Source organism: Protopterus annectens, chromosome 7.part0 (assembly GCF_019279795.1).
Source record: "Protopterus annectens isolate FY-2018-M chromosome 7.part0, PAN1.0, whole genome shotgun sequence".
NCBI classification, from domain to species: Eukaryota; Metazoa; Chordata; order Ceratodontiformes; family Protopteridae; genus Protopterus; species Protopterus annectens.
Window position 1 is genome coordinate 1,169,221,941 of NC_056739.1, and position 26,994 is coordinate 1,169,248,934.

Genomic DNA, 26,994 nt, shown 5'->3' on the forward strand with positions numbered 1-26,994 from the left:
GACAGGGATGCTGTCCCTGGGAAGCCTTTCCAGCACTCCTGAGTGGAGGCCCGACTGTCCTACTCTGGAGGCAGTCTGGGGTCGCTTGGCTTTGTACCCAGAGGCCTGGCTAAATCTTAACTCAGATTCTTGGGTGCAAAGCATAGTAACCAGAGGATACAACATTCCCTTTATGTCCATTCCCCCCACACAAAAGAGATTTCCAGATGTTCCACCCCATCTGCGAGATCCAGCAGCCTTAGAAATTGCAAAGCTGCTCGAAAAAAGAGTCATCCAACCAGTCCCAGCGGACCAGAGAGGGTCCGGAACTTACTCAAGGTTCTTTGTAGTTCCAAAAAAGACAGGGGACTGGAGACCAATATTGGATCTCAGCAAACTCAACTTCTTCGTGAGGAAGGAAAGGTTCCGGATGGTCACGCTACAATGGATCCTTCCCTTTATACAGAAGGACGACTGGATGTGCTCGATAGATCTCCAGGATGCATACTACCACATCAAAATGGCCAGAGCATCCAAAGAATACCTGCACTTCCGGCTGGGGGATAGTCATTTCCAATTTCGAGCGCTGCCCTTTGGTCTCACCTCCGCCCCAAGGGTGTTCACCAAATGCATGGCAGTAGTAGCATCTCACCTGAGACGGCTAGGATTCCGGGTGTTTCTGTATCTGGACGACTGGCTCCTTACCGCCACCACCGAGCATCGTCTTGTACAAGCCAGGGACTACACACTCAGCCTCTGTTCCCATTTAGGACTCTCAATCAACTTCGAAAAGTCTACCTTATCGCCCTCACAGCGTGTCTCATTTATAGGGGCAGAGTTGGATACAACAGCAATGGTGATAAAGCTTCTCCTGATAAGGGTGTCCTCTCTCAGGGATCAGATCGCTGTTCTGCAGAGCAGAAAAGCGCCTGCCACGCAAGTGTTGAAAGTCCTAGGCATGATGGCAACTTCTCTTATTGCAGTTCCTCTGGGCAGAATGCACATGAGGGTCCTACAGTGGCTGCTCTTCGCACAGTGGTCATTCCAGAAACTCCCTTTGTCACACAACATATCGATCACAGAGTCTTGCAAGCGGGATCTTCAATGGTGGATGGACAGTCAAGATCTGACAATAGGTTGCCCCTTTGTCCTGCCCAGCCCTACAGCCACCATAAACACGGATGCTTCCCTGATGGGGTGGGGCTTTTTCAGGGGACAACAGTCCAAGGAGAATGGTCCAAAACAGTACAATCTGCACATCAATGTCCTGGAGTTGAGAGCAGTGTTTCTGGCATTGCAACACTTTCACAAATCTTTGCCTCTGGGAACAATAGCAGTTCAGACGGACAATATGTCAGTGGTCTGGTACATAAACAAACAAGGCGGAACCAGGTCTTACCCATTATGCAGAGAGGCCCTGAGAATTTGGCAATGGGCTGCGTCCACGGGTCGCTTTCTGATAGCAATGCACATCCCGGGGTCATCCAACGTCATTGCGGACAGGCTGAGCAGAGCCATCCTGTTACCACATGAGTGGTCCCTGAAAATTCAAGTGGCGGAAAAGATTTTCCGCAGATGGGGCCAGCCTTGCTGCGATCTATTTGCATCCCCTTTGAATGCCAAATGCAGAAGCTACTTTGCCCTACTTCCCCCTCCGGGGAGTGTCCCCAGGGACACTCTAGTGCACGATTGGCCCCCGGGTCTCCTGTACGCATTTCCCCCTGTTCCTTTGATACCCAAATTTCTTCAGAAAGCCAGGGACCTGGAAAGGGCGATCATCCTGATAGCACCGTTCTGGCCTCGACAGATCTGGTTTCCCTTCCTTCGATCCCTTCCTTCGATCCCATCAGATAGAGGAACCTTGGATTCTGGACCCAGTGCCAGACCTATTGACTCACTCGTCAGGAGTTCCTCATCCATCCCTTCAATCCCTCAAATTGACAGCTTGGCTGCATCGCTTTCCTGTTTAGCCAGGTCGAACCTTTTGTCCTCTGCAGTACAACACATTCTAATTTCTTCTCATAAAGCCTCCACCAGAAAGCTATACAGGAGCAAATGGAAGCGCTTTGTGTGTTGGGCATCAGATCACGGTATTGATCCTCTGGTAGCCCCAATACACAAAATATTGGAATTCTTATCCATTCTTTTTCATGAAGGGGCTTCTACATCCACCATAAGAGTACAGTTAGCGGCCATATCTAACTTCCATGTAGGTGAAGGTGGGTCCACTATTATGTCCCACAGGCTTTGTAAGGCCTTCATGAAGGGTACTTTCCACCTTCGCCCACCCGTTCGAAAACCAGTTTTCCCATGGAACCTAAACTTGATGTTGTCCCAGCTTATGCTAGCACCCTTTGAACCTGCTTCATCGTGTCCACTTAAGTTTTTGTCATGGAAGACCCTTTTTCTTATTGCTGTTACCTCAGCTCGAAGAATTTCGGAGCTACAAGCCTTGTCAGTGAGACCACCTTACATGATTTTCCATCCAGGCAGAATTTCCTTACGCACAAACCCGTCGTTTCTCCCCAAAGTCTGTTCGGTGTTAAATATTAACCAATCTATAGAACTCCCTACATTTTTCAAAAACCATTCAAATAAATTGGAATACATGTTACACAAATTAGATGTACATAGGCAACTGAGATTTTACCTAGACAGAACTAAAGCTTGCAGGAAATCTGATCAGCTATTTGTGTCATTCGCAGACAGTAGGAAAGGCATGCCGGTTTCAAAGGGTACCTTATCCAAGTGGCTATTGGAGTGCATCAATTTTGTTCATTCAGCTGCTAATCAACTACTACCTTTCATTCTACTAGGGCCATTTCTACTTCCTTAGCCCATGCGGCTCGCTTACCGTTGGACATTATTTGTGCAGCAGCAACGTGGGCAAAGCCTCATACATTTATCACACATTACAAGGTGGACAAGGCCTCTAAAGACAGGACTTCCTTTGGTTCCACTGTACTCAGGAATGTTCTTCCATGAGTCACCCAGGGTTACGGAGCTAGGGACGCTTCCCGTGTGTAAGAACAAACGGCGAGATTGAACAATGTCACATAAAGAAGTTATGTCTTACCATAACGTTCCATGTGCATTGTTCATCTCGCCTTTGTTCTTACATTCCCTCCCTCATTCCCCCACCACATTCTGGAAGAACTGGTATGACGAGGGTTTGATTGGTCTATTCCTAAATGAGTTACAATATCCTCTCATTGCTAGGTTACATTCCATCTTTACACATATATGTGTTGTAGTTCTAATGTCTCATTGTTTGGTGTGTGATTGCGTAGGCGTTAGAAGCAGTTGGTATTGGAGCGAAATAGTTTCTTGCAAACTAGATCTGAGGGATAGCAGGGAAGGATCATGGGATACACACCGAGTCTCGAGCTTCTCTTAGATGCAGAGCTTGTGATGCGGCCGACTCGGAGCCGAGGATCGGCTCCAAACCCGTGTGTAAGAGCAAAGGCGAGATGAACAATGCACATGGAACGTTATGGTAAGACATAACTTCTTTTTCTGCGACTGGGGTCAGCCATGCTGCGACCTGGTTGCATCTCCTCTGAACAACAAATTGCCCTGACCCCCCCCCCCCAAAGGATGAGTCTCCAAGGGGCTGTCTCACTCAGGATTGTCCTCCCGGTCTATTGTATACTTTTCCCACAACTCCATTGATCCCCAAATTTCTTCAGAAAGTGAATAGGTTGAAGAGCGAACTATTCCTCATTGATCCATACTGACCCCAACAAATCTGGTTTTCCTTTCTTTGGCCTTGCCTACTGAAGAAGCCATGGATTCTGGATCCAACATCAGACCTGTCTCATCTGATAGGAATGCTTCATCCGAACATTCACAGTGCCAAGCTGACAGCTTTGATAGCCCAAGACAATCTGTGCTGTCTTCTTCAGTGTATCATAGTCTACTGTCATCCTACAAGCCGTCTACAAAGAATTTGTATAACAGTAAATGGAGGAGATTTGTACATTGGGCACAACAAAACAATATAAATCCCTTTTCGGCATGTATCCATGCAGTTTTGGAATTTTTGGCACAGTTGTTCAATGGGGGAGCTGTTCACTCTATAATCAAATTACAGTTAGCAGCAGTTTCTAATTTCCACGTTGGATTTGACGGTTCCTCACTTGTGTCACATAAGCTCTGCAAGGCTTTCTTGAGAGGATCTCTCATACTGAAGGCCCCCTATAAAGATCCCCTCTTCACCTTGAAATCTAGATTTGGTTTTACGGAAAATTATACAGCCTCCTTTCGAACTAGCAGCTACTTGTCAGCTCAAATTTCTGTCTTGGAAAACAGTTTTTCTTGGTAGCCATCAGTCAGTGAGAACAATGTCAGAGATCCAAACTTTATCATCCCAGTAAGCCATACTTAGTCTTTCATAAAGACAGAGTTAACTTGCGTACCAATCCATCCTTTATACCGAAGATAGTTTCAGAGAACACCATCAGCTAGGCAATTAATTTACTGGTTTTCTTCCCCAACTTTACTAATAAAGGTGAATATTTATTGCATATGTTAAATGTTCACAGACAATTGCATTTTTATCTACACAGAACGAAAGACATAAGAAAAGAAAGTGAACTGTTTATTTCCTTGTCAGAAACTAAATTGGGTCTTTTGGTGTTCAAGATCACCTTGGCCATATGGATCGCAGATTGTTTATCTCTTGTTTACAAGAATCGAGGCTTAGAACTGCCTAGAATTTTCAAGCTCATTCCACTAGAACAATATCTGCTTCCTTAGTCTTTCAGTCCAGAATGTCCATGGATGACATTTGTACAGCAGCCACATGGGCTACCACCCATACCTTTACTATTCATTACAGGGGTCCAGGGAAGTAAACAGTGTGAGAAGAAATAGCCAGGGAATTGTTATGGCTAGGCTTGTATAGGCCCTAGGGCTGATAGCCTAGTACCAACCTATGACCAAATTGAATTTGGTCTCCTGGAGTAGAGCCTTCTTTGTTTCAATGGTTCTGAAGAATATACTTCCATAAGGCCACCCAGGAATAAGGTAGCTGGGGTGTCTGTCCCGTATGTTGAGAATAAAATGAAAATTGACAACATCAGATTAAAGTTATGTATTTGCCATAACGTTCTATCTGTGTTGTCGATTTTCACTTTTTTCCTCAACAACCCCCACCCCCCTGTCCCTGTTTCTTCTAGTGGAGCAAGTTGAAACAAAAATGTGTCAGTTGACTAACACTGGGTGCCAGAAATGGTCCTTTCCCTTTGTGAGGGAATTCTCTAACCTGTAATTCCTTATACTTGCAGCAACCAAAATCTGAGGCGATTAGGAGGGATGCATTATGGGTAGGCTAGGGAGCTTGAGAGCTTTTTGGTTGACACAAGCTTTTGCAGTGGCCGAGTCAGATCCATGGGATCAGATCTGAACCTATATGTTGAGGGAAAAATAAAAAAGCACAGACGGAACGTTATGGTAAGTACATAACTTTTTTTTTTTTTTTTGAGACAAAGGTTTACACCTCTGCTAAAGTTTCTTCCAGACCCTTAAATTCCCAGCCCCATGTAATTTCCTGTCAGCAATCTCTGCCTGAAAAGATGAGGGATAAGGCGAAGGGGATACAGGATAGGAATCTGAAGCAGAAGATGCTTGACCTTTCTGACCTTTCATTTCAGGTTGCCAGGCACTCCCAAGAAATGTGGATATGATGCTGTGGCTGCATCATATAGGTCAGCTGTCACAGGGTTTGATATTCAGAGACATGCTTTTCCAGAACATGTAAAGATGAAACTGCTTAATGCACCACTGGACAAGTGTCTCCTGTTTGGACCCTCTGTTTAGGGAGTTTTCAGAAGACTGAAGGAAAAGGGTAAGACCATGCATTCTATAAAGGAAGCTTTTCTGGCCCAAGCTACTAAATTCAGCAGGAAATACTTGGCTAAATCTTGGCCGATGTTCTTCGTGTTTCACTGTTGCAGTCATCACATTTGTGTTATCTGCTTGCAGTAGCCCTCAGTTGGCCTGATTATCAAAGTCTTGGGTCCTGCATCGGTTGCTGTCTCATCTTCTGTGATGTCAGGTAGTCAGGGGTATAAAGCATGCAGCCAATGCCATTACCCCAGTCTTTCTTACCATGCGGTGCCCGAAGCAGTTCACAGGTACCGGTCGGCCGACTCCTGAAATTTTAATTTTCGAGTTTCAGAACTGAAGTCTTCAACTAAAGCTAAGTACCCCATTGGGGAAACTTTTTCTTGCTCTAAACTGATGTCAGTAAAAGTTAATAACTGTATTTCTTGTGGAAAGCAAATACCTCATAAAGATTTTCATTCGTACTGTATTCCTTGCCTAGGCCTTGATCACGACGTACCTCGCTGTCGGTTTTGTGCCTTATTTAAACCACAAACCATTCGTCGTCTGTACATTTTTGCTTCTAAATATTTTGGTACTCAGATCAATTATCCTGATATGTCTTCAGTAAGTCACCAGATTACCGATGTTCCGAAAAAACACAAAGATAAAGACAGAGACAGGCCGCCTAGGTCCAAAGCTGCCGACGATGCTTCTCCTAAGCTAGTTGCCAGTTCGTCGGTACTCAGTGAGGCACTTTTGCAGCCCCTGATACCCGCTACTTCAGATTTGCAGGTCTCTACTGAGACCCATTCGGAGTCCAGTATGCCGCGAGATGCTTCAACTGTGGAACCTGCGGATGTCTCTACCTTGGATGGGTCTGGAGCTGCTGTGCAGGCACCGGCTTCTTAGGGTGTATTCAGGCCTTCTGACTTGCATATTAAACCAATGCCATCTTCTTCTTCTAGGCCTAAAGATCAAACCATGCCTAGGAAACCAACGCCCAGACCGCATGGTCAGGCCTCTGCGCCTAAAAAACAAATAAGAATGGCTGAAGACCTTATTACTTTAATCAGGGAAAGCCAACCTTCCCCCTCTAAGAGACCTAGGACTGAGTTTGTTTATGACACTTCTGACCAGGATTCTGAAATTTCTGTCTCCTCTGATGACCAGGATTTACCTTTATCTACCTATGAGGATTCTGATGCAGAGGACTTTATTCCCTCTGCTTCTCCCCCAGAGGATTTTTCTTTTGAAGAAACCTTGCATACTCTTAGGGAACATTTTCATTAGGAAAGCCAGGATTACTCCGATTCTAAAAAGAGGCTTAGAGATTTCTTACTCCTGCCCCAGCACAGGTCTTTAGCTGTCCCTCCTGTGCTGGACATTGTTGACAATGCCTTTTCGGAATCTAGCTTGGCCCCTGACTCTCTACCTCCTGCTCCCAGAAAACCTGATAGATACTACAGGGTTCCTGATTCTCATAAGTTCCTTTTTAAAAATCCTACTGCGGACCCTGATACCATTTCACAGGGACCCAAGGGTATTAAGGCTGCTACTGCCAAAAATCCTACCCCCTCTGATAGAGATTCCAGGGCCCTGGATAGATAGATGGAGTAAGAAGGTATACACCTCTGCAACCTTGGCCATCAGGGCCTTAAATTGCCAGTTTCATATGTTAAACTATCAGCAGGATATTATTGGATTGCTTAAACAGAAAATGATGTTGATTCCTGATTGTGCTGAAAATAAAGATTTACAGGATTTAATGCATTCTGCTAAACAGGTTGGAAAACATACTTTGCAATGTGGTTTTGATTCACTAAAGGCATCTTGCAGGGCTGCTGTCACCGGGTCTGTACTTAGAAGGCATGCTTGGCTTAAGGAGCAATCTTTGCCAGATCATGTTAAAACTAAATTGCTGGACGCTCCCTTAAATCAGGACCGCCTGTTTGGCGACAAAGCTAAAGAAGTTCTTAAAAAGATGGAGGAAAAAACTAAATCTATGCAAACAGTTAAAGATTTCTTACAAGTGCAGCCTCCTAGATTTAGTAGGCATTGGCCCTCAAAAAATTGGTCCTTTCTTACCTCTTCCAGGCTTTCTCAGTCAAACCCAGAACCAGCAGAACATGCAGGCGTCGGTCCCAGGGTACGCACAGGACTAAGCAATGGGGGGCTTCCACTTCCAAATCAGGGAGTAGTAAGACTTCCCCAATGGTAAGTTGTCTCAATGACTTAACTTTAAAACTTCCAAGCACTTATCAACTGACTGCTCCTTTGGGGGGAAAGATTGCTCTGCAAGAAAAAAACTGGGAACTCGTTACCCAGGACAAATGGGTTTTTAAATATAGTTTCCCAAGGATGCAGATTTCACTTCCACATGCTACCAACCCCAAACGGTTGGCCAGATCTACCCCCAAATCAGTGGGCAGAGGCTCAAAAGCAAGTACTCTCTCTTAAGGTTAAAGGCTATTCAGACTGTACCAGAAGAGGAAAAGGGACAAGGTTTCTACTCAAGACTTTTCCTGGTACCCAGAAAAGACAACTCATGGCACCCTATCCTGGACCTATCTATCCTAAACACCTTTTTGGTGATTCCAAAATTCAAGATGCTAACTCTTCACCAGTTGCTTCCCATGATAGGCAAGATGCCTGGTTGGCAACACTGGATTTAAAGGAAGCCTACCTGCACATCCCAATCAGGGAATCTTGCAGAAAATACCTACGCTTCAAAGCAGACTGCGTGCACTATCAGTTCTCTGCACTGCCCTTTGGCTTATCTGCGCCCAGGGTATTCACAAAGTGCCTAGCTCCAGTCATTGCATTTTGCAGGCAAAGAAATATTCAAATATACCCATACCTGGACGATTGTCTAATTCAGGCAGAAAGCCAGGACATACTTCTGAATCATCTGGCATTTGTACAAAAGTTGTTAACTTGTCTGGGGTACACCATAAACGAAAAGAAATCACATCTGGTACCCTGTGAGCAAGCTTGAACACAACTTCCCAGATGGCTTTCCTCACGCCAGAGAAACAAATTAATTTGGCAACTTATTTCAAACTACTGGTCACAAAAACCCTGCTGTCTGCAAGGCAAATACTGCAAGCCTTTGGGGTTCATGGCCTCGTGCATTCTACTAATTCCATATGCAAGACTGCGTATGAGGGAACTACGAGGGAACTACAATGGTATCTAAAAAGCCTATGGTGTCAACATTCTCAGGATTTAAAATCAGTGATTCTTATACCTTGCCTACGGTTAGAATTCCTTTGGTGGGCAGAGGCCTGCCACCAAAACGAGACTACCATTCACTTTACCCCCTGCCACCCAAACCCTAACAACAGACGCATCAGACTATGCATGGGGGGCTCATCTGACAGGGAAGTGCATTCAGGACAAATTGAACCCAAGTCAAATGCACCTGCATATCAATCAAAAAGAAATGTTAGCTGTACAGAATGCTCTGACAGCCTTCAAGGAACACATTCTTCCAAGACAATTAATGGTAAAGACGGACAACACCACTGTTATGTGGTACATAAACAAGCAGGGGGGGTACCCACTCTTATCCCTTCTGCAGACTAGCCATGGCTCTGTGGAGCACAGCCTTGAGCTACAAAGTGCATATACAGGCTCAATTCCTGCCAGGAAAACTAAATACTCTGGCAGATGAACTAAGCAGAAATCTCATGGACCCACACGAGTGGAAACTGGAACCAAAGATTTTCAACATGTTGATCAACAAATGGGGGATCCCGGATATAGACCTGTTTGCCTCCCCCCAGAACTACCAGTTGGACAAATTGTGCACAAGGACTCCCCACAAACAAGCTTGGAAAGTGGATGCTCTGTCCTTCAGCTGGAAAAATCTATCAGTTTATGCCTTTCCTCCTATGCCTCTCCTTTCCAGAGTACTACTAAAGATCAAACAGGACAAACCAAGGATGATACTGATTGCACTAGACTGGCCATGCCAACACTGGTACCCCCTCTTTCGCAGTGTGTCACAGCTGGTCCCATGGCATCTACCTCAGACCCCTACCCTGCTGTCTCAGCAGGAGAGCCAGATTCTGCACCCCCAGCTTCAAACCCTGAACTTGGCAACCTGGCTAATTATCTAATCTCTCCATTACCATCCCTCAGTAAACAAGTGTTGGATGTCATTTTGGAGGCAAGGAGGCCTAGTACTAGAAAATCTTATGCTGAAAAGTGGAAAAGATTCTGTGCCTGGAACCAAACTCAAGGGATGGTCACAACAGCGCCCAGTTTACCTCAGATTCTTCAATACTTAACTGAGATGCTTCACAAGGGCCTTTCCTTTTTCTCCATCAAAATTCATGCCTCAGTCATTTCAGCTCATTACAACACAGAACTACCCCTTATTTCTCACCCACTACTCAAGCAGTTCCTCAGAGGGGCCAAAAACCTAAGACCACCCAGGAGAGCCCCAACTCCAGCCTGGAACCTTAATTTTGTATTGAAAAAACTCACTCTTCCTCCTTTTGAGCCAGCTGCAACTGCACAGTTAAAATTCCTTTCTTGGAAAACAGGTTTCCTTTTAGCAATCACTTCAGCAAGAAGGGTATCTGAATTACAGGCCCTTATGGCAGTGGAGCCTTTCATCATTCATGCGAACAGGGTATCCCTCGGGACCAATCCCTCTTTCATGCCCAAGGTGGTATCCAGTGTGTCTCTTAATCAGTCCATTCTGCCAACCTTCTTTTCTAATCCACAGAACAAAGGGGAACGGTTACTGCACTCCTTAGATGTGCACAGATAACTTAGACTTTACTTGGACAGGATTAAACCTTAAAGGAAATCTGAACAACTGCTGGTGGCATTTGCTGCAGGGGCAGAGGGGAAGGCTTTTTCAAAGCAAACCATTTCTAAATGGATAGGCCATTCCATTCATTTCTGCTATAAGCACCATGGAAAACGTATCCCACAGGGGATTAGACCACATTCAAACAGGGCTGCATCTACCTCTACAGCCTTTCTCAGAGGTGTCCCTACCAGAGACATCCTAGAAGCTGCTACCTGGAGTTCTGTACATACTTTCACCAAGCATTACCATTTGCCAATTTTCTCTAAATCCAGAGCTAGCTTTGCCACTTCAGTCTTGCAGGGCCTTATAGCTGGTCCTAATGCTATCTAAACTCCTCCTTCCATCCTTAACTTTGGGAATCTACCCAAATGTGATGACTGAAACAGTGAAACACAAAGAACATAGCACAGTTGTGTACACTTAGCATAAATGTAGATGTGCGAGTGTATTCACTGTTGCAGTCCTGGTTACCCTCCCTCCAGCTCCCTGACATCCTTTGGCTATAACTCTATTCTCCTTTACTATACTTAAAACTTTTTGGTGTATTTGCTTTTTTTTTGGAGGTATAAGCTTGTGTGTGTGTATATATGTATATATATATATATATATATATATATATATATGTATATATATTTATATATATATATCTATATCTATATATATATATATCTATATCTATATCTATATATATTTAATTGCTTCCCATTAAGGGGGGCACCTGACATCTGGGGCAAGAAAAACTAATGTAATGGCGTTGGCTGCATGCTTTATACCCCTGACTACCTGACAACAGCAACCGACCTAGGACCCAAGACTTTGATAATCAGGCCGACTGAGGGCTACTGCAAGCTGATAACCCAAATGTGATGACTGCAACAGTGAATACACTCGAACATCTACATTTATGGTAAGTGTACACAACTGTACCTTTTATCCTAAACAAGACATAAACAGGTCTGGCAAAGAGAAAATTAGAATGTTCGAAAGACATTGCCAAGCAAGACCGAGAAAGAAGCCTGGGGACAATGACTTTTTGAGGTATAAGCTGTGATTTAGCTAAGCTTCTTTCTCCATCCCCTCCAGCAAACCCACCCTACCCAAGTTACCTTTTCTCCCCAAACTCTTTTCCCTTATAGAGAAAGGGGGGATGTTGAAGGGAGCTTGATTTTCTTTGCAAACAACTGAGAAAGTATCACCCAGGGTTAGTAGATAAAATTTCAAAGGCATCCGCATTCTCACAATTCCCAAGGATTTGTTAGGCGTTATCCCTGCAATCTTAAAAGAAGTGATGCAGCTGGGGCCATAGAGAGGGTCCTAGAGGGAGATGAAGAACAGGGGTTCTATGCAAGAATCTTTTAGTCCCAAGAAAAGAAGGCAAATGTTAACACTCCAATGACACAGGAAGTTTCTCAGCTTTGCAGCAGGAAGAAAAACTTTTCTGGTTTACATACTTTCCCTTTGGCTTGTCTTCTGCACCCCAAAATATTCTCAAAATGCTTAAATGCAGTAATTGTGTAGTACATAACAAAGGGCATCCAAATTTACCTCTGTATGGCAGTCATCTCTTCCTTGTAGACTCCTGACAGGGAATTGTTGAAGCTTTGGAATTCGCCATGAATTTCTTCATCAACTAAATCAAATCAAACCGACACCTTCAGCTAAGACAATTTTCATGGGGGCATGTCTATATACCAACCTTCACAGACCCTTCCTCTCAGAGGGCAAAGTGTCCCATGTGACTCTATAGTTCCAAAACATTCTGGAGTAATAAGCAGTATCAGCAAAGGAGTTTATCAGCCTGTTGGGTTATATGGCATTTTACATCTGATAGTGCCTCTTGCTCATCTACACATGAAGCTTTAGTAGTACTTTAAGAAACAGATGCCAGCATTTTCATTCTTTGGAGACCTTCATCATACTTGTCCTTTGCATCATAAAGGGGATGTCATTGTCAAGTAGTGCCATGAAAGCTAGACTGAACAGATGAGTGCCTTTCAAAACACCCTGACCTGCTGTGTTCCTCACCACAGAGTCCTCTGACCTAGCTTAAGGGGGCAATGTGGAAGTTCCCCAAATTCTGGGAATCCAAACAAGAAATAGAAAATAACCTTACCAAAGGTAATGCTGCCCACACAGAATAAGTTGAACAGTAAAAATGGCAACAAACCACCACAAAGTATTGTTCAAGGTTTAATCACTTAAACAGCATAAAACGACATAAAAATCGGAGCAAAAACAATGACGTGTAAGCACTTTCGGGCAAATGTCCTTCTTCAGACAATTAACTAAGAAATTCAAATAGTTTAAATAATAAATAACCAATTAAAATCAGTAATTTATCCGCCTTTTCTTTAGGGCTGGCTTAAGGGGAATGACATTGTTCAATCCTGGGAATCTATGTGCTGTTAACTCTATAATCCATCTTGCTTCCTGATGCTCTGCTTCGTTCACCAGCCCCCCCACCCCACCCCCCACCCCCAAAAAAAACATTTGTGTATGCTCTGTATTACTACAAACCTAAAATCATGTCCTGGAAACTAATGAATGTGTTGATATAAAGCATTATGCTTATTATGTAGCCTTATGGCAGACAAATGATTTATTGTTCTATATTTTAACATGTAATTTGTCTCCCCTACATAAAATCCTGCACATAACCTACAGGTAGCTAAATATATTACGTTCTAGTCATGCAATTAAGCATATGTGTTAAAATAATATGTTCTATTAGTAATGGGGTGTATAAATGTGGTTTCTGTATTTATATATGAACATGCCTTGCAAGAGCCACAAGGTCTGGTGCCTTTAAATCTAGATTTAACTTGAGTCATTTTATTCCCTTCATGCCATAATAAGTCTTTTAAATTCTTTTTCCTTCTGAAACCAAACATTAGTTCTTCCCCTATAACTTTCTTTATCTTTTCATCTGTGAGAAGAATTTTTCAATTCTTCCTTACTATATCGCACACCCCATGTATATTATTACTATAGGTAAACATCAGTCTTATTTTATTCTCCTGTCTTGTGAGATTGTTGTTCCTAACACTTTCCTCTTGGTCACGTGTTAACCAAGGCCGCAACTTGTCATTTTCTTTGTCCTACTCTTTTCTGAAAAATTCCCTCTACCTTATGTTCTTTGTATCTTCTCTCATTAAAATTGTTTCAAACATATCCTCATCTGTACATAATCTTGACACCCTACCCAGCTGTCCTACCACTATGTTGTCAAAAGTAAATCTTGGATGCATACTGTCATATGCTAGTAAATAATTTTTCCAACAATCTTTTCTATAGAGAGTAGTTTTAAAGCCATCATCATTTTGTATGACTCTTACATCTAGAAAATCCAACTGAGTCCTGGAAGATTTCATAGAAAATCTTAAAAAAGATGTGGTGGATTCTAAATATTCTATAAAGGCTGCATATTCTTGCAATTCACCATCCCACAACAGGAAGATGTCATCCACAAAGCGTTTATAAAAATATATGTTATCAGACCATCTATAATACTTTCCTAAGACATGATGTTGCTCCCAAAATGCCATGACTAAGCTGACATATGTATTGGCACAAGGGGTGCCCATGGCCACCCCTTGTACCTGACGATAATGCCTATTTTGACAGACAAAGACATTACACTCCAAAATAAGTGTAAGCATCTCTATAATGAGTCTATTCTTGTTAGTATCATGTAAACACAAATCAAGTAGTACCATGAAAGCTAGACTGAACAGATGGGTGCCTTTCAAAACACCCTAACCTGCTATGTTCCTCACTACAGAGTCGTCCAACCTAGCTTAAGGGGGCAGTGTGGAAGTTTCCCAAATTCTGGGAATGTAGGATAGCAAAATGAGGAAAAAGCATAAATATAGGAGGTAATAGAGGTCATTCTAACCCTGAAGGCTTTTATGTATATGTTAAAGGGCAGGGGTCCTCCAGATAATGACAGACAACACTACAGTGGTGTGGCATGTAAACACTCAATAATAGACTCAGTCATACATTTTGTGCAAGCTAGTTTTGCAAGCCTGGGAAATAGCTCAGTAATTGCTCATGAGAAAGGATGTAGACAGCAGCTAGTCAGCATCATATTCTGGCAGACAGGCTGAGCAGAGCTCAGGTAGACAGCACCAAATGGATGCTGAACAGAGAGCTATTTTTCTACAATGGGGTGTACCAAAAAGACAGCTGTTTGCATCTCCCCTGAACAGGCAGCTGAGATAGGTCTGCTGCAAGGCAGCAACTCCAGAAGATTTGAAAATAGAAGCGTTCTCCCTAAATTGAACATGTATGCTTCTGTTTGCCTTCCCTGCTTACCCACCTTGCTGTCCATAATACTACTAAAAATCAAGGCATAAAAGCCAAAAGTGATTCCAGTAGTTCCATTTTGGCCAAGCCAACAATGATTACCTCTCAAGAGAAAAACAGAAAGTGCTGCCTCAATGTGCAGATCTTTTGGTGAAAAACAAAAGGCCCCTTTTACACACCATCCAGGCCACTCTAAAGTTGACTGCTTGGATGATTATACACTGATTCCTGGTAGGCATGTGTAGCTCTGTGGAAATGCCAAAGATTATGTAAGGAAGGATAGAAAACCAAACATAAGAAAATCTTACCTAGCTAAATGGAAAAGATTTTCTCTGGTGTGCCACTCCAGAAATCTAGACGCAAGCAAGGCAAAATTGGGTATGGTACCAGAATATCTGTCACTCCTTTAGAAAATTGGCTTAACAGATACAAATGTCAAAATGCTTCTGTCTGCCATTTTAGTCTGTCTACTCCTGGACCATCCTTGTATTCTAGACTAACTGTTACAGTTTTTAAGGGGAGGAGATCTCTATCTTGGACTGTCAAGAACAGAAACCGATCCACCATATGGCCAGTAATTTGCTTTAAAAAGTTGCCTTTTGCCCCATTTGATCCATCTGCTTTAACTACTCTACAAGCTGTATTTTGAAATATACTACTTTGATGGCTGTTACCTCTTCTATGAGAATTTCTGAACTTCAGGCTATTTTGTGCAAGGAACCCTTCTTAGTGTTCCTCTAGCACAGGGTATCCCTTTGTGATAACACTTTTTATGCGTAAGGTGTTTTCTGAGCTGACCCTTAACCAATCCACTCACTTCAAAGTTTTCTTTCCAAATCTATAGAAAAAAAGAGAGAAGTGGACCCTCCATTCCCTTGATATGCATCAAAAGATACATTTTTTGTATTAGACCGAATAACTCGGTAATACTGTTCATCTGTTTTGTCTCCTTTGCAAAAAGGAATGAGGGGACACTAGCAGATATACAGACCCTTCCCAAATGGCATGCTCATATGGCAAAACTGTTGTAGGATATTGTAGAACTCACTTCTCTTGAGTCAATACAGACATCTCAACTTTCTTTAGAGGTGTCACCATGCAGACTATTCTTCAAACAGCAACTTAGACCTCTGCTTATACCTTTTCTAAACATTAAAACTTAGTGGTAGCCTCCAGGGCCAGGGCAGGGGTTTCCTCTGCTGTCCTGTAGGGCCTTATCTCCTAGATCTCTTCTAACCTCCCTGTTTCTCTATTCTTTTGGGAATCTTCCCAAAAGTAAAGAATGAAACAGTGAATACTAACATGAACATAGTACATTTTGTGTAATCAGCATACTAGATATGTAGATGAAAAAGCTGGTGCACTGTTTTAATCTTGCTGCCTTCCCACTTACCCCCTTTCTGACCTGTTTTCATTGTCTCTATGGGTTGTGGTGGCACTCTAGTCCCTTATCTGTACCTTTGTTCTCACTTCTCTGCCAGATCTCCCTCTCCCTTATCTGCATCTCCTTCACGGAGAGGGAGGTTAGGAAACTTTAGGGTTAGACCTGGGGCACATTGGGCTGTTTCCATCTAGTCCACTAGTACTTTGGTTACAAGAAAGATCTGAGGATAGCATCTGCCAATGCATCTGTTATACCACAAGTGCCCTTGCATCCTGGTGGAACAGTCTCAGCCAAAGTCCTGGGGGGGTAAGGCTCTGGAAGTTGTGCCAGCTTCCTGGGCTACCTGCAGACAGAAATACTAGAAGGAAGGGCTGCAACAGCGAATCTTCTTGAAAATCTTCATTTTGGTCAGTTCATTGCATAACTGTTTTTTATATTTTTACTGACATTGACTATTTTGTCCACCACAAGCACAATTTACGTACAAGGTTTATTGTTCAGAACTGACCACAAGCTAATGTTACTTGTATGGTGATCATATGCTTACAACACTACCAGTGTTGAGACAAAACTAACTTTAGCCTGAACAGGGAGACCATAGAGCTATGAACTAAATGGCCAGAAATGGTGGAGCTTCACTATTGAGTAAATCTAAATAATTCGGTGACTTCTGTTTTGAAAATCTGTTTGTTACAGTGACTGTTACACAGCTGTACGTCTTCCTCATTTAACTGGTAACGAGTACTAAATTCATGGCTCGGGTATGTACCGAAGTTAAGTATTGGAAGCCTGCCTTTCCATATAAGAGGCATTTATGTTAATTGCCATCAGTAGATAAAAATGTACAGTTTGAAGTTGAGACTGCATCTGTCTGATGAAGGTAGCGAAGACCTTAACATCATTTTTTTCTAATTTGTATATTCTTTAATTAAGAGAGGAAGATCCACAGCTTCTGCTAGTACATCTTCTGGTTCCCGTCCAGCATCTCTTGGATACACTGGAGCAACAGGCCCGAGGCCAATTACACAGAGTGAACTGGCAACTGCACTTGCTTTGGCTAGCACCCCAGAGAGCAGTGCTCATACACCAACCACTGGAACCCAGGTAGGAGGAGAATAGGGTATCTAATAGAATGCCCATATGCAGTTGGGTTAGCAGAAAAAGTATAAAGACTGGCTTCTTGAACGTATCTGAGATGTTAAGCATGGTATATTTAATTTGAAGATGATTTAAATTTGCATTGCTAAGATAAGAGTTCAGTATCTTCAGAGAAGAATTGCCCAGTACCTTATTTATTGTACTGTGGTAACCTGTTAGAGAATGGGTATGTGAACCTGGGTAACCACTTGGCCATTAAGGAACAGAGGATGATATAACTGGATCATACTTTGTCTTTTAGACCAAGACGGTAAACCTCCACAGTACAGTTTTGCTAACACATTGAGACTTCACTGTTGTGTTAGGTTTCTGTGTATAAACCATTGTAGAGATATGAGCTTCTTTTGTCAGCGCCACTATCCTACACTAAGGCACTGTACGAGCACATCCACTCGTGCATGAATTGTGCCATCCCATATAGAACCAAGACGCTCTCCTCCAAGAAAAGGAAGCCAGTCTGGTGGTCCCCTGCCATAAACAAACTTTACAACAAAAGGAAGAAACTGTTGCAGAAAAGAGTAAAATCCCAGGATGCAAAAAACTCTTTTACCAGCCTCATTAAGAAGTTGAGATCCCTCGTAAAATCCTCCAAAGCTAGTTACGAAAATAAAATTGCCAAAGATTCCAAAGACAACCACAAGGCATTCTATAGTTATGTCAAGAATCTAAATGGCAATGCTCAGATCTCCTCTGAGCTACAACAGCATGACATTAAATATACTGATCCCAAGGATGTTGCCAATATCTTGGGAGATCGATTCAGTGCCAAGTTCACCCCCCCCTCACCCCTAAAGGGCCCATCTCAATACCGAAAGATTGCCAAATTCCGGTAATAATGGCCACACAGGTAAAAACTGCACTCTCCAAAGCTAAGAATACAGCATCCATGGGACCAGACGACATTCCGGGCTGTGTACTACATGAACTACAAAATGAACTTGCACTTCACCTAAGTGTCATGTTCAATCATAGCCTCACCTCAGGCTTCGTGCCCACTGAGTGGCACACAGCTACAGTTATCCCACTCCACAAGGGGGGATCCACCTTGGATCCTAGGAACTACCATCCCATCAGTCTGCAAGGCCATGGAACGTATTATCATGGAACTTATAAACAAAGATATTGACAACCTTCGAACACTGGACCCCCCTCCCAGTTTGGGTTTGTGAAGGGCTGATCTCGTCTCCTGAACCTTATTGACTTCTTCAAATCAGTCTCCAGAGCTGTGGACGAGGGTAAGGCGGTCCACACAGCCTACCTGGACCTTGCCAAGGCCTTCAACACCATCCCCCACTCTGGAATCATAGATAAACTTATTAAACTGGGCATTAATCCCTACGTCACTCGATGGGTTGCCAACTGGCTTACTGACATAACCCACACTGTAAAAGCAGCCAACTCCAAATCCAGCTCCAGACAAGTGGAGTACCTCAGGGTTCAGTCCTGGGACTGCTGTTGTTTGGCATTTACTTCTCTGAAGTACAGGCCAACACTAAGGGACTCTGGCAAACAAAGTTCGCAGATGACTGCATACTGGGAGCCATTATTGAATCCCCAAATTATATGGATATTCTACAAAAGGGCCTTACAGAAACAGATGCTTGGTGCCAGAGCCATGGGCTCAAGCTCAATGCCAAGAAATGTATAGCTATCCCCTTTGGGAAAAAACATGCACCCATGAATTACCGCATAGGTGGCAGTACACTAAACACCGAAAGTATGATAAGAGACCTAGGGACACAGGTGGACAGTGGTCTCACCTTTGATAACCAGATTGCCATAACAGTCAGGAAATCCTTCTATGTGGCACACCTCATCACTAAGGGCTTTTCATCCAGAAAAAAGGAGGTCATTGTCCCACTGTACTCATCCCTCATTAGACCCATTCTAGACTACAACTCTCCATTTGGTATGTACCTCTCAAGATATCTGCAACAACTAGAAAGGCCGCAGAAATACCTCACTAAAAGAATCACAGGCTTAAAGCAGATGCCCTATGCTGACCATCTAAAAAAACTCCAGCTATACTCTGTCGTATATCGTCTACTCAGAGGCAATCTCTGCTTAACATACAAGGCCATGTCAAACCCAGGGCTGTTGGACATGCTACACTTAAAGAAATCCCAATTCCTCAGAGCCACATGCTCCAGGGATCTAAACCTTGTCATCACAATGAACAAAACATGCTGGAGGGATAGGTTCCTGACCCAGAGACTCCCCAGACTCTGGAATAGACTTCCCATACATGTCAAGCAGAGCGCCTCTTTGGCCCTCTTCAAAAGGAACCTTGACAATTGGATGGGAGATAGGAAATTCACCCCGGCGATCATGTCAGTTGCCCTGCTAGACAGGGGTGCAGGGAAGTAAATACAGTGGGAAGAAATAGCCAGGGAATTGTTACGGATAGACTTGTATAGGCCCTAGGGCCAATAGCCTAGTACCAACCTATGAACCGCCATAGGGTCCTTGGCAAAAGATAGCCACTTTTTTATGTGAGTTTGAATTCAAAAAATACCTTGTTGTCCAGTCCCTGTTCACGAGACACTGACATAATTTACATGCCAGTGATCACAAGTTAGATGTTCTCAAGACATGGAATACCAGCAGAATTAATTGTAGACTGATATCCAATTTGTGTCCAGTAAATTCCAATAATTTGGGGCTGATTACTGTTTCAAATATACTGTGTCAAATCCTTACTACCCGCAGTCAAATGTGAAGTTGAGAGAGCAGTTCAAACAGCCAGAAGCCAAACTGATCCACATAAAGCCTTTATCCCATATCAAACTATACCCCACACAGTGCCACTGAAGCGAGTCCTTCACAGCTATGATTGGAAGACAGATACGCACTCAACTTGTCAGTGTTATACCCAGAACTTAAGCCAGGAGTAATACCATACTAAATAGTAAAGAGCAAGGATCAAAAAGCTAAAGCTTCATACAAACAATTTTATGACCAGCACCATTGTGCATATCCTCCACCTGTCCTGCAGCCTGGTCAAGCTGTCTGATAAAAAGATATAGGGATTGGAAAGGGGGGGGACCCCTTAAGAATAACCGTGCAAAGAAAAACACTAGAGTCACATTCATTCATAGTGCAAACCCAAGTACTGTAATTCAGTGCATTGGACAACATACCCAGTCATTTTCTGATAATGCAGTGTTCCAATAAACCAGATGAGTCAAAGTTAACTGAGAATAACTAGATTAATGTCTAGCAAATCTATTCATGTACTAGAGACAAAATCCACATCAATTAAGTATCTGAGGCAAGGTTGCAAGTCTGGATTTTTTTTTTTTTATGATGACTGACCTTTTGCAGTCCAGTCTTCACAGCAACCTTCACAATTAAGTGTTCTTGATCCAGTAGATTCTGTTATGCCTAGTGATTGTAAACATTATGATGCATTCTGTAGCACTGTGCTTCAAAGTTCTTTTTGCAGCTACCCTGAATAGTTCCAGCCAGTGTACAAAGGTCTGTGTGTATCACACAAAGGGAGACTAAGATTGCCGCAGTGATACCAGCTGTAATTGCAGTCCCTGTGACCATCAAGTACTGTACTTGTACATTTTACAAAAGCTTCATATGCTGTTGCTTTGTCAGTATCTAGTGTTTTTTTCCCTTTCACAGGCATAGTCTGTATGTTAAAAATTTATATTTATATTGCAAATACACTCCTGTCTGTGCTTCCCTGGTTCTTCAGTTCTTCCTTCTTTCACCCACAAAAAAGGAAAATAAACAGCCTTTGCTACCACAACACGTTGCTAAAGTGCCACAGCTGGTGGGTGACTCTGCTGTAGCCAAAGCTGGTTCCTTTGACAACTTGTCTTTTTCCGTGGGTCATTCTGGTGGTATCCTTACAGCCACCATGGACTGGGGTTAAACATATCCTCTGCAACTGGTGGGCAAGGTAAGAGCCATTCTGATAAGTTCTAGTTGAAGAGGTAGAGAATGCCACCCTGCCTAGCCAGAATGCTGCCTCCCTCCCTAAGAAGGTTTTTGCTAGCAAAAGTGTGTCTGTTTCTTAAGAAATTCATATCAAAAAGAAATAAAAATTGTCTTTTCCTCTCTGTTATCCTGGACAGGATGACTTTATTGGTCTTAGCTCATGGTTTAGTGCAGTCTCTTGACCCTTAAGTTATGGCCGTTTCTGATAAAGAAAGAAAAGGGATTCTTCATTTTCTGATTTGAGAGAGTGACTGAGGGCACAGTATTGTGTTCTTGCCACAAAAATTCTGATTCAGAAACTATGCCCAGAATGAGTCGGTTGTTTCGCAGTCCCTCAGGAAGCATGATAATTTGTTAAAGTTTCCAGAACCAACTCCTATTCCTTCTGTTCTGTATGCTTTGGGTAATGTTTTTGTTGCAGAGTGAAATTTCCATGACAGCCAATCTGTTGCGCCCCAGAAATAGACTGTATAAAATGCCTCAATCTTATTTTGATAGTCATCTCAGGTCAGACCCAGCAGCTTTAGCTTTAGTGTACCCAGCTGTTGCTAAACATCTTTAATACTAATCCTTCTAATAGGGATGGGAAGGCTTTTGATAAATGTAGGGAAAAAATGTATTCTTCTGCAGCACTTTAGAATTCTAAACTGTCAAGCTCATATATTGAAGTTTATGCTTGCCTGTCAAGAATATGAAGAATATTTTGGCTTATGCCTCTTCTTGTGAGATAAGATTTGCTTTGTGTAACTGTGTGTGTGTGTGCTGTGTCTCAAGTTACTATTCACTGTTTTAAATGTACATATGGTTATGAGGATGCCATCTCCAGGATTGCAAGTACCTGTTGTGAAGAGGTTTGCCTACCTGCATTTTCAACCCCCCACCCCACCCGAGGATGTCAAAAATGGCATTTTGAATTCTCCCTTGAACAGAGAACTAGTTTTTGGGCCACCTGATGCAGAAGTTATTAAAACGTGTCTTGAGAGAGGAAATCAGATTAAAGGGATCTCTCAAATTTTTCAGCTCCCCCTTCCAAGTTTGCTAAGGGATTCAGTGCTTCCTCTACACTTTTCTTTAAAAAGCAAAATAAACAGTCCTAGCAAGCTGCTGATAAGCAAATATGTAAAAAGCAGTTGCAGGGAGGTTCCAGAAAGAAAGCAGGATCCCCGCAGAACAAAAGACAGTCTAGTCTAGCAGAAGTTAGCAGGCCTCTGGTACATTCTTCTCAGAAAAACAGAAAATTTAACTGATGTAACGAGTACTTTTCTACTGCATCACGCACCCTATATCTCATGGTCCATAACCAAGTAGAGGCAGCTTTATGCTTGTAATTAGCTTACCTGTCTCCAAAGTCAAAACTGTACTTTTGTTAAATGTTTCTTAGTTGTATTCCTCCCTTCAAAATTACACAGAGGTAATCTTACCATTACTTAAATCCATGTGACATTTTTTTTTTTTATCTTTCTTCTGACTGAATCCCCCACCATGATTCAGCTCATTGCATTCAACCTCACTATGCTCTGGCTCTTTCCTCTCCCCTACTTTGTCTCCAGTCCCACCCACCACACCCATTTCAAATCTTCTGTTCTCCTATCCCTACCTACCATCCATACCCACCCAGTAAAATTACATAATTTACACCCATATCATCCACTTCCTCAACTAATCACTTCCCTTACTGAACATTCTGTTCATCCTGCAATAAGCCTTAACCCATACCCACCCAGTAAAATTACATACTTTACACCCTTATCGTCCACTTCCTCAACGAGTCACTCCCCTTACTGAACATTCTGTTCATCCAGCAATAAGCCTTAACCTTAAACTAATGTTATCTTCTTCTTCCCTACCTTAATATGCTAATCTTAAACGTTCTTGTGTTATGACTGTGCATACACAGTTGTCCATCCCACAGTACCTATTGGAAAGTACTGAGCTACCTTTGTCTACTGCAAATAACTACCAAACTACTTTTAAACATAGTACTATCTTCATAATTCCCAACCTTTGTAACCCTTCCTATGTGTACCTGTTCAAAACAAACATGTCTACCTCAGTCAAAACTCTAATTAGAAGTCTGTCATCCTGTCAAAACCTTAATATAAGTGGCTACACACACAATTACCACACCACCTAAAATCTCAACTCTCAGCTTACAAATCACCTCCCTTTCGCAATCTCTCCCTCACCCATTATTTTCAAAAGAGTTTCTGTTTATTATCAACCTTAGCAGTAAGCAGTATCTGTAACAAATTTTCAGAGGTGCATGCCTGGATTTTACAGCACCTACCTGACCTAATAATAGCCACAGAAACATGGCTAAAGCAGGAAATTAATGATTAAGTGGTTCCCCCGGCTGTAACATACTTAGACTTTATAGAAAAAAGAAAATAGTAGGTGATATTGTCATCATGTATAAACAAATTCTCAACCTCTCACTTCATCCAACAACCCCCCACAAACTATATACAACCATAAAAGCATAATTATTGTAGGAGCATACAACCCCCTGGAAGTAACATTGGCATAACCGAGGAAATCCTCCTGTGGGTTTCTTTATCTACCTGTCTAGAAACCATCATAATGGGAGATTTTAATATTGATTGGCTAACAGTAAAAATATATCTTCCAACAAAAACATTTGGCCTGTATGGCTTTGGTCAACTTATAGATAACCCCAACAAGGTACAACAAAAACAGTAACAGACAAAGCACTCTTGACTGTGTACTTACAAATTTTCCAAAAAAAAAAAATTACTTCCACTAGCTTCCTACCAGACAGTCTAAATGACCATCTACTCACCTTTATATCAGGCAGGAACTGAATGTGCCAAAAGGCAAAAGAAAAAATATAATGTGAAGGATCAGATGAGAAGAGAAGAAATGTGGAAAATGCATGAATATAGTTGCAAGTATATAAAACTCTTGGAACGTCCTCATGTTGATCAGGATCGAATGCAGGAATGATTAAGGAGAGGTGAAATTAAACCAAAAGATGAAAGGTTAATATTGGAGGTCGAAGATGGTACATGTTGGTTTACAAAGTTGATTGAACATGTGGAAGAAACAGACAAATGTAGGTTTTGTAAATCAGAATTGGAAACAGTCGCACATCTTGTTGCTTGTTGTGATATACTAATGGCAGAATGACTGTATATTGAAAGGCATAATATGGCAAAACTGTTGCATTGGGGATTGTGCAAATATAATATTGAGGTAGCTGAAAAACACTGGAAACATGAGCCGCAAAGCATCATAGAAAATGGCAATATCTTGTGGGATCACCATTACCAACAGTTCAAAAAATAGATGCAAGAAAACCAGATGATGTAGTCCATGAAAAGAAGACAAAAGTAACATTGAAATTGCTGCACTTAATGACTACAGTGTCTTAAGTACAGAGAGACATAAAGTAATAAAATACCAGGATTTGCAGGCAGAAATGAGGGCAATATGGAAAAAGGTTATCCAGACAGTTCCAGCAGTAGTAGTAGGAGCAACGGGTCTTATAAAAATAATTTACAGTCATATTTAAATATGTTATCTGTACATGTAACTCCATACGAATTGCAGGCGTCATTACTGGGCACATTGCAGGTGCTGCAAAGAGCACTTCTGACTAACGTCAAAAATGGAATCAGTACTAATTTCATATATTTTAATCATACTTTGACTTAGGAATGGGGTCCATTCATGTTATGGTATTAGAAAACCAAAAGGCTTGGAGAAATTAATAAGGAAGTGTCCATTCACCCCAGAAACAGACCTCATCAGTCTTGCAGCACAACTAACTTTGATAGATACCTTTACCAAAGTCTTGAAATCAATTAGTTGGTACCTACTAAAATAACTTCCAATGGATGAAGCTGTATCCTTCTTCAATAGCATTTTCCTAGATATACTCAACAACCAAGCCCCTGGTAGAAATAAGAGTTAAATTCAACCCAGCTCCTTCGTTAACAAAACAAACAAAGCTACTAATGAAAAGTAGAGTCAACATCTGGAGTCACTGGAAACAAAATAAAAATATCTCCAATCTCCAGATTTACAGACAGATTAGAATTCAGGCCAAAATTAAGATCAAGTCAGTTAAAAGTTCATACACCATTCAATAAAATGCAGGTCCTGCTAACCCTAGAATATTCCGGGCATCAATAAACAAAGTCATCCACCCTGGATGTACCACTTCACAGGAAGTATAGCTAGCCAATTCATTGCTTTCTTCAGTCAAACAGTTGCCTCACTCTTAAAGACACAACTACCTCTATATTTATAAAAGAGTCTGTTCGGTAACCAAATACAGTATCACTCAAACCTGTACAAACCTTCATCAAAAAACTTCACATCAGACTTAACCCTACTACTCTTGCCCAAGATAACAGTACTCCTGAGTATATTAAACTAGCAGCAGATGCAGTACCCTACGGAATAAGCATTCTAATCAACCAGTCCATCAAAGGGAGAATTGTCTCCCTGCTCTGAAGAAATCTACATTTTCCAACTTCACAAAGGTGGGCATTCTGCAGACATTGCCAACTATTGTCCAATTGCTATCCTCTCACCCCTAGCCAGAATCCTAGAGAAATGCTGCCATCACCATCTATTAAAATCTGTACTGGAAAATAATTTTTCTCCTACCCAACACAGCTTCCACCCACATCACAGTATCAACACTGCACTCAGTTTATGTACTCACATTTACCAGCACCATAACACTAGCAAACTAGTATAACAGTATTCCTTGACCTATCCAAAGTGCTTGATATTTGGGAGGAGTGTCTAGGATACTAACAGGATAGCAGCAAAATTCTCCTGCTCTGCTATTTTATATATTTCTGACAGGGAGTTGTCATTTCTATCTACAGTATCAGTCTTGTAGAAATAGTTTTATATAGGTTAAAGTGCCATCTAAGAAAAAAACAAAAAAATCATCAGCTATTCTGAAGTTTTCCTGTAAAATTCTTTATTGGGAAAACATCTTTTCATGCAGCTTGAAAATGAGCCATGTTGTTTTTCTTTCGGCTTTCCCCAGTTAGGGGTTGCCACAGCGGACCTCCGGTCCGCTAATGATTGGCAGTAGATTTTTTTTATGGGTACCGAGGTGCCAGCACGATGCCCAACCTTCAACAAAGGCACCCCATTCTACGCACATCTTTCGAATGCCACTCGACCGCGAGGAGGGCATGCAGACACCACACAGAAGGCGCTCCAGCCGAGAATCGAACGGGAGAACCCATTGCTGTGAGGGAACAGCGCTACCGCTGCACCACCACAGCTTATTTGTATGAAAGCAAATTCACAGGAATCTTCTCTTAAGAGAGAACTTCGGTTGGTTCTTTCCAATATTCAGGAGATATCTTTGAAAATGGATAGAATGCACACTAAAATTGATAATTTCAAGGAGAAGTGTACCAAACAAATGGATGAAATTCCTGAAGTACTAAAACAACAGAGAGTTCAAATATCTGACACTGAGGACTCTCTAAATGATATAGAAGGGTGACTGAATGAAGACGAACATAATAGTGAGTATTTATTAAAACAAAACACCTTTCTTCTGAAC

General features: G+C 42.1%; 1 protein-coding gene across 4 annotated transcripts in view; it reads left to right on the forward strand.

The window, feature by feature from the left end:
- Nucleotides 1–26,994, forward strand: part of UBL7 (ubiquitin like 7) — a 934,199-nt gene that overhangs the window by 644,553 nt on the left and 262,652 nt on the right. For 3 of the 4 annotated variants that reach the window (XM_044077768.1, XM_044077767.1, XM_044077766.1), the window contains one exon: nucleotides 17,259–17,429. The exons of the other annotated variant lie outside the window; for it this stretch is intronic. In XM_044077768.1, the coding sequence (XP_043933703.1) occupies nucleotides 17,259–17,429 (171 nt within the window). The remainder of the gene's footprint in view (nucleotides 1–17,258; nucleotides 17,430–26,994) is intronic. 4 annotated transcript variants of the gene reach the window in all.